The sequence below is a fragment of the Sceloporus undulatus genome, unplaced genomic scaffold, assembly GCF_019175285.1.
Source record: "Sceloporus undulatus isolate JIND9_A2432 ecotype Alabama unplaced genomic scaffold, SceUnd_v1.1 scaffold_589, whole genome shotgun sequence".
Taxonomy (NCBI): Eukaryota; Metazoa; Chordata; class Lepidosauria; order Squamata; family Phrynosomatidae; genus Sceloporus; species Sceloporus undulatus.
The window spans coordinates 1-7,811 of NW_024803509.1; the positions used below are offsets into that span (position 1 = coordinate 1).

The window sequence follows — 7,811 nt, forward strand, 5'->3', positions numbered from 1 at the left end:
GGGGGGGGGCAGAAGGAAGAGCCTCCCGCCGCTTGGCCCAAGAGAGAGCTGCCTGTTTGGTGGAGTCTGGATAGGACTGTACTTTGCCACCCTGTGCCAACCCTGGGGAAGGAAGGGGGAGCCAGCCCCTAAGCCCTTCCCAGGCCAGGAGGGGCCCAGGGGCCACTGGAGCTTGGAGGGAGGGGGCTGGCAAGGGCAAGGGAAGGGCAGAAGACTCCCGTGCCCACCTTCTTCTTCTTCTTCCCAACAGCCCGGCGAGGCAGGCCAGGGGCAGAAAGTCGTTCAGAATGGGCGGCTGAATCTTGGGGCGCCTAGGGGCTCTCAAGGGAAGGGGTGTGCATGGGGGGGCTGTCTGGGGGGATCAAGGTCTCTTTTTCCTCTGCCCCATACCCAGGGTTTGCCCTCCTCTTACCTGGCAGCCCTTGGCAGCCCCCTGGGGGTGGCACCAGAGGTGGGGCGGCAGTGGGCAAGAGGGCTCCCCGGCGAAGGCAGCCCCCAGCAGGAGCAGGAGCAGGAGGGCGGCCAGGGTCCAGGGAGCAGCCATGGGGCAGCGGCAGCAGCAGGGCAGGGGCAGGCGAGGGGCACCGGCTGGCTGCCCGGGCTTTTGAGGGCCGGGAGGGAAGGGGCCGCCCTCTGCCTCCGGGGAACCGGTTCTTCCCCTCCGCCTCCTGAGGCTGACTCAGCCGGGAGGAGGGGCACTGCTTGGGGGCAGCGCAGGGAGGGCAGGCTGGTCTGGCTGGCCTTCAGGGACCCTGAGGACCAGGGCATCCGGGTCGGGTTTGCAATGGCACCCAGTTAGGAGCAGCAGCCCAGGCCCCAGAAGAGGGAGACCGGGACAGATCAGGGAGCCGAGACAAAGCTCACTGACAAGTGGACTTCAACCCAGAGAAGTGGAAGGCACTGCACTCAAGAGAGAACCAACGAAAGGCACAGATCTAGGATGATGGGGGACACCTGGCTGAAGGAGAGACTTCTACGTGTGAAAGGGATCTGGGAGTCCAAGTCGATCACAAGTTGGACATGAGTCAACAGAGTGATGCAGCAGCTAAAAAGGCCAATGCGATTCTAGGCTGCTTCAATAGAAGCATAGTATCTAGATCAAGGGAAGAAATAGTGCCACTCTATTCTGCTCTGCTCAGGCCCCACCTGGAATATTGTGTCCAGTTCTGGGCAAAACAATTAAAAAAGGACATTGAGAAACTGGAGCCATGTGTCCAAAGGAGGGCCACCAAAATGGCGAAAGGTCTGGAAACCCTGAAGCCCTATGAGGAAAGACTTAGGGAGCTGGGGGTGTTTAGCCTGGAGAAGAGAAGGTTAAGAGGGGATATGAGAGCCCTGTTTAAATACCTGAAGGGATGCCATATTGAGGAGGGAGCAAGCTTGTCTTCTGTTGCTCCAGAGAACAGGACCCAGTGGAGCAATGGATGCGAGCTCCAGGAAAAGAGATTCCAGCTCAACATTAGAAGGATCTTCCTGAAAGTAAGGGCTGTTCCACAGTGGAAACATTCCTTCCTCTGAGATTGTGGTGGAGTCACCATCCTTGGGGGTCTTTAAACAGAGGCTGGATGGCCATCTCTCAATGGGGATGCTTTGACGGAGAGTTCCTGCATGGCAGAAGAAGGGGGTTGGACTGGATGGCCCTTGAAGTATATTCCAACTCCAGGTAGTATACTTCCGATTGGAAGTACTGTATTATATTTTTTGCCTGACATTACTGACTGCCATGGATTAACCATTTGAGAAGAGGATTTATTTCCATCTTACCACTCCATGCCATTTACAGTACAGTTCCTGCAAGGGGACCTATTTTGATCTTACCACCAACTCCATTGGTTTCCATCCGTATGGTGAATAGACATTCTGTTGTTCTCTGATTCTTGTTGAATGACACGGGTGTTTGTAAGAGTGCAACAAATAATTTTTTGCAGTGTCTTATTGTTTTTTTTGGTATTTGTATTTAGTGAAATGTAGTGCAGCACCACCTTGGCTTTTTCCTTCTCCCTTTAGGTGTGGATTATCTGGTGGCATGTGCCAACACCAAGAGACAAACAGACCTGGCATCTCGGCTGCTGTTGTACTTTGGACCCTCCTGGGATCACACAACTCACATGATACAGATGTTGTGTAATGTGGAAACCAGTGAAGGAAAAGAGGAAGAATGAGAGACATGGTGCCCTGACTTTGCAAGACCTAAGATGGCAACTGGAGATGGGGCAGGGATTTTGGGGGGCTCCTCTTTCAGAGGTCATCCCAATTCAAAACTTACTTGGTGAAAAATCCCAGCAACAAAGAAATCCTTCTCCCCTAGTTCCTCTCAAGACTTCTGTTGGTTCCTGTATTTCTTGATCCCAGGATGGCTAGCAAGAGCATTTGAGGACCAGCGTTTGAATCACAGCTTGGCTATGAAACCCACTTGACCCAGGGCTAGTCATACTCTCTCAGCCTCAGGGAATAACAATGGCAAACCTCCTCCAAACAAATCTTGTGAAGAAAATCCCATGAAAAGCCTTGTAAGTTCTGTCTTTTGGTGCTCCCAGGGTGGCTGGCAAGGGCATTTGAGGACCAGGGTTTGATTCCCGGCTCTGCCATGGAGACCCACTGGGGGGCCTTGAGTGAGTCAGTCTCTCAGTCCCAGGAGTTGGCAATGGCAAACCTCCTCCGAACAAATCTTGCCAAGAAAGTCCCATAAAAAGCCGTGTAAGTTTCTGACATGGTGATCCCTAGAGTGGTTTGCAAGGGCATTTGAAGGCCATAAAGGTCACCATTAAGTCAGAAAGGACTTGAAGCAGGAATGCCACCCTCTTCCTTGGCCAGTCTGCCGCCTCCGCCTTGGGCATGACCAGCCTCAGGGAAGAAGCACAGCTCCACTCGCTCCTTCTGAACACATGCAAAGCCCCCAAAGCTAGAAAAAGCCAGAGTGATTGGGGTCCCCAAGAGAGAAGAGTTTGATCCCCCTCGCATCCTCTGCTCTTCCCAAAAAAGGGTGAAAAGTCACCCCCAGCCTCTCCTGCAATTGCCACACTCTCTGCCCAAATCTCCCTGCTTCTTTCTTCGCCCCCTTTTGGAGGCTTTGTTTGAGCCTCCAAATAAAGCAGAAGTTGCTGGACTCACAGCTCCCTTCCAGCCCGCATGCAACCAATGGTGGGGAATGATGGGGGTTGCAGTCCCTTGTCACATGAAGGGGAGGCTGCACTTTGCCCAGCCCTGGAGTTTGGAAACTGACATTATCCCTCAAAAAGCCACATGGATCCCTTTGCCACAAAAGGAGAACTGGCTTTATGAAGTGTTGTCGACAAGTTTCGAAGATATTCCCCAGAATCTTTTACCAAAATCCAAAATCCCTGGAATTCCCCCAATATTTATTATTATTATTCAGTCAAAATCCCCGGAAAGAAATTAAACTCCCCAGATTCTGGGAAATTCCCTGGAAAATGGCAATGCTGTTTGTAAAGTAGATTGAATCACTCTAAAGAACAGCCTGATAAGAAGGAAGAGGGAGGTGAAAAGCCACAAGCACCTGACCCTTGGGGACAATGCAAAGCATCCTGGGCTTATCTCTAATCCAAGGCCTGCAGGCCTTGGGGGAACTTGGGGCCTGGTGACTCCACACCAGAAGGTCAGCTTTATCTGCACAGTGTAAAAACACTCCAGTAGTTTGGCCCTGAAACCCCAGGGCATGTCACATCCCCTCAACCTCCTCTGAACTAACCTTGCCAAGAAAACCCCAGGATAGGTTCACAACGAGTCAGAAATGACTTGATGGCACACAACACATAATACACACAGCCCCAAAAGTGCAGAGGCCAAATAGGACCCAGACGGGCCTTCCTGACCCACTGTCTTGTCCCGACAGTGGCCAGAGGAGGAAGCCCCCTGCAAATGGGACTCCCATCCTCCCCAGCAATCTGTAGCCACCCTGACTGGTCTTCATCCACGGGTGGCCTTTACCCTTCTCCATGGACAGAACTTGTTCACCCAAGTTGGCTGCTGTCTCCCCATCTTGTGGCAGCAAGTTCCACTCATGATGCCCCTGGCTACAACTCTGTAGCACACTGGGCCTCTGCCACCAGCCCCATGGGCTCTGGGATCCTTGTTTGCATCATGAACAAATGGTCCACAAGCTATCCAGTGGCACAAAAGGATCCATTAGCACTGCAGATTTTTTGGGGGGGGGGGCGGGGGATACTTTCTGCATCCTTGTGAATGCAGTTTGTGGCTGGTGATGGACTGGGGTAACAGGGAATGTAATGATGGGCTGGGGAAGTTGGCCCAATTCTTCCACTGGCTGTGGGGATGCTGGGTCTTCTCAGTGATCAAGTTAGAATCATAGAGTTGGAAGAAAGCACAAGGGCCATCCAGTCCAACTCCAATGCAAGAAATCTCAAAGCATCCCCATCAACAGATGGCAATCCAGCCTCTGTTTAAAGACCTCCAGGGAAGGAGACTCCTCTTGCACAAACTGTCTGCTCCATCCCATCAAACTTGCCTAATCTTGCAGTAACGTGTCTTATTGCACCCGAGGAAGTAGACCTAAGCCTATGAAAACTCATGCTACAACTCTCAAAGGTGCTACAAGATCCCTTTGTATGCTGTAATGTATATCAGTGTTCACTGACACTCGGTTCCAGTGTAGAACTGAAACTTCCATCAGCCTTGCTAGCCAGCAAGGAAGTATGATAGATGGGAAGGTTGCACTTTGCCCACCCTTCCAGAGCAGCAGAGGGAGGCAAGCCGAGAGGGGCTGGCCCCCCTGGCTTCCCAAGCAGGAGGCCACTTTTGCAGAAGGCCACGCTTTCACTTCTCCTTTCCCGCGAAGGGCTGCAAAGTGGGGGATTTCCTCAGAAAGCTTCCCCCTGCTTTCCTGCTCCTCTCAGTCTGGGGACCCATGGAGCCTCCGGCCAGGCCTGGCTCTCCAAATACATACAGTGCCAGGCCCCAAGGTGGGTAGGCAGGAGAAATCATGACCTGCCCACACTGCCAGGAATTTTGCAGGAACAGATTTCATTTTAATTATTTTTCTGCTTGTGAAGTACCATACAAAACTCTTCTTCTTGTTTCTGTGTTAAAACATTTGTGTTATGTGTGTCTCGTAAATCTCAACACCATTACTACTGCTTAACAATGCTTTAAAGTAAACATTATTACTTCTTTTGCTCCCTGTTCTTAAATGGAAAATGGTGCTGGAAAACAGGAGTGAGGAGGAGGAAGAGAGGAGGATGTTATTGCATATCTCTGGGGGGCAGGGGAGGAAAAGAGGGTGAAAACAACCACTTTGAGGTCCCAGAGGAGTCCTGGCGGGCTTATGTGAGGAAGATCAAGGGCGTTTCAGAGGGACCCAAACCAGGAGCAGGAGGAAATGTGGAGGGCAAGATAAAATGGCTTCCAGGCAGGTCTTGGGGAATGCCAAGCTGCCTTTTTTTGGGTGGTAAAAGTGGCAGGCATTGAGAGGGGGAAGAGGAAAAAGGTCTGGGGTCCAAAGAGAGAGAAAACAATAGGACAAAATGGGTTAATGGTCTCCCCTGGCTGCAAAATGTCCATATGGCTTTGTAGTAGAATGGGAGACCCACCATCTTGAGGAACAGCTACTCCCCACCTGAAAGGACAGGCTATGCAGAGCAGTGGGTCTACCTCAGGGAAAATGGGACCCCCCCTTCTCCCTGAAGCCCACAGGAGGGCTGCCCCTAGGCAGCCACTGGAGCAGGCAGTGCTCCCTCTCCTTACCACAGTTGGAGCAGAGGCAGGGCATGTAAAGTGCTGCCAGGGAGGGGGCACTGCATGGAGCTGGCTGGAGGGCTTCCCTCTCGCCCCCCATTTTTGCATATTTGAGGATAAAAGTTGCTGCTGCATAGGAGGCTGGGCAAGGCCGCAGATACCCTTCACAGATGCAAACCACAAAGGGGGAGAGGGCATTTGAATTCCCTCTGGAGGAATGCTAGGGGGGGATAAGGAGGGGTACATAAAGGCCAGAAGCCCCAAGGGGGAAGGGATGGGCACAGGCAGGCCAGAGAGAGAGATTCCCTCAAGCACCAGAGCGGGAAACTGGTCTGTTGTGGGGAGGGCAAAGTGGACTGCCAGTGAAGTGGTGGGCTGGGAAGGGCCTCTCCTCCATCCAAGCCCCCCACCCACTTGGCTGGCAATCCCATTCACCTTGGTGGGGGCTGGGAGGCAAGGATGGGGTGGGCGAGGGTGACATTGAGGGAGTCGTTGTGCTGGACGAGGGAGGTGTGCCGGTAGTGCAAGACCAGCTCTTTCAGGGAGGCATAGAGGTTGTAGGGCTCAGCGAAGCCAAACCCGGTGGCTGTCTTGTATATCACGCAGTGCTTGGTGTCGCCGTCCACCCTGCAGGGCCAGTGTTTGTTGGGGGGGGGGAGAGGAGGAGAGAGAACAAACAACAGAGACAACTGTCACTTGGTGTGAACAGGACCAGAAAGGCTACTATTTTCTTCTGATCGCAGCTCCCAGCATCCCCAAGCCAGGGCTGAAGCTGCCTTCCAGAATCTGTGGTGCAAAATAAAGGGAGGCCACTCACACAACGGAGCAGGCGTAGCACCCACGCTGGCTGCTCTCCCGGATGAGGAAGGTCCCATCCCGCTTGCCTGCCAGCATCTCCTCCGCCTGGGTCCGGTGGATCTTGCCCACGTACCACGTCCGCTCCTCCTGATGGGGCAGGTCCTCCTCATCCTCCATCATGGAGTATTGGCTGCGGGGTGAGAAAGACAGTCAGCCCTTGAATTTGGGAAGGGAAGGCAAAAGGAAGCTACACAGAATCCCCCAACAAAGTTGAGGACTTGGGGAACTGTTGTCCATCGGGCCAATTCCCCCAATTCTGGCTGCCTTTTGGGCACAACACTGGGGCACACATGGGCATCACAACATACCCTGGACTGGCAGGATACAGTCCCAACTCACCAGCTACTATCCACTTTTCTGTTGGAGAGGAGATCTCTCTAAGAGTCACCCTGCCCTCTTTAGGAATCCCATAATCCCCTCTAAAACCTCCCTCTGTAAATACAGTGAGCACAGGAGGGCTGACTGGAGAAGAATAAAGCGGATGAAGACAAGCGGGGTTCTGGACACTGTGCCCTGGGTGGGGGTCCCTCTTCCCATGCACCCCTCCTGGGGTCCTTGGGGGACTACATCAATAAAGGGCCTGTCAGGGCCAAATTAACGCTGTTAGGTCTCCCTGCCCACAGGAGAAGCCATGCACATTTTGAAAATAAAACCCTACATGAATGCAAGGGAACCGAGCAAGGATGCTAATGTGGGGCCATTCATGGAGGCCCTGAAGGGGCCAGATGCAGCTCCTGAAGCCCTCCCTGAGCTCCAGCTATGGAGTTCTGTCTCCCCCCCCAAGAGATGCTTACTCCTCAGTTTCATTCCTGATGCCGAGCCATTCATTGATCTTCTTCTGCCGTGTCCCCTTCTGTGTCAGCCACCTGGGAAAGAAAAGACAGAACTATAGGAAAAGAAATCCCACCTCAACATTTGGAAAATGCTCTTCAAGAGTGGAAGATGCTGCCTCTGGCAGAGGATGGGCTGTGATGGTGTCTGCTTGTACTGGATGACCCCTGGAGATCCCTTCCAAATCTAGGATTCTACAAATTAACTACTACTTAATGTTCCTGTGACCGCAAAAGGACAGGAAAAGACATTAAGGGACAGGAATAAACCGGGGTCAGAATGAAAAAAAAAATAAGATTCAGGTTTGGGCAGCCAGCTCTCTCTGATGCAGGAGATGCGGCCCCTGTTTGTCAGGACTAAAATACAATAAAATGAAATGGCTGAAACTGGTAGCACAGCTTGGAATAATG

General features: G+C 52.6%; 1 protein-coding gene across 1 annotated transcript; it reads right to left on the reverse strand.

Annotated features, from left to right (window-relative positions):
• Positions 1 to 4,984: 4,984 nt before the first annotated feature.
• On the reverse strand, positions 4,985 to 7,444 carry LOC121917760 (phosphatidylinositol 3-kinase regulatory subunit beta-like). The gene is made up of 3 exons (XM_042443882.1): positions 7,365 to 7,444; positions 6,530 to 6,700; positions 4,985 to 6,339 (listed from the first exon to the last, which is right to left on the reverse strand). Exons 2-3 carry the CDS (start codon positions 6,688 to 6,690, stop codon positions 6,144 to 6,146), a joined length of 357 nt encoding a protein of 118 aa, XP_042299816.1. The 5' UTR covers positions 6,691 to 6,700; positions 7,365 to 7,444; the 3' UTR covers positions 4,985 to 6,143.
• Positions 7,445 to 7,811: the final 367 nt, after the last annotated feature.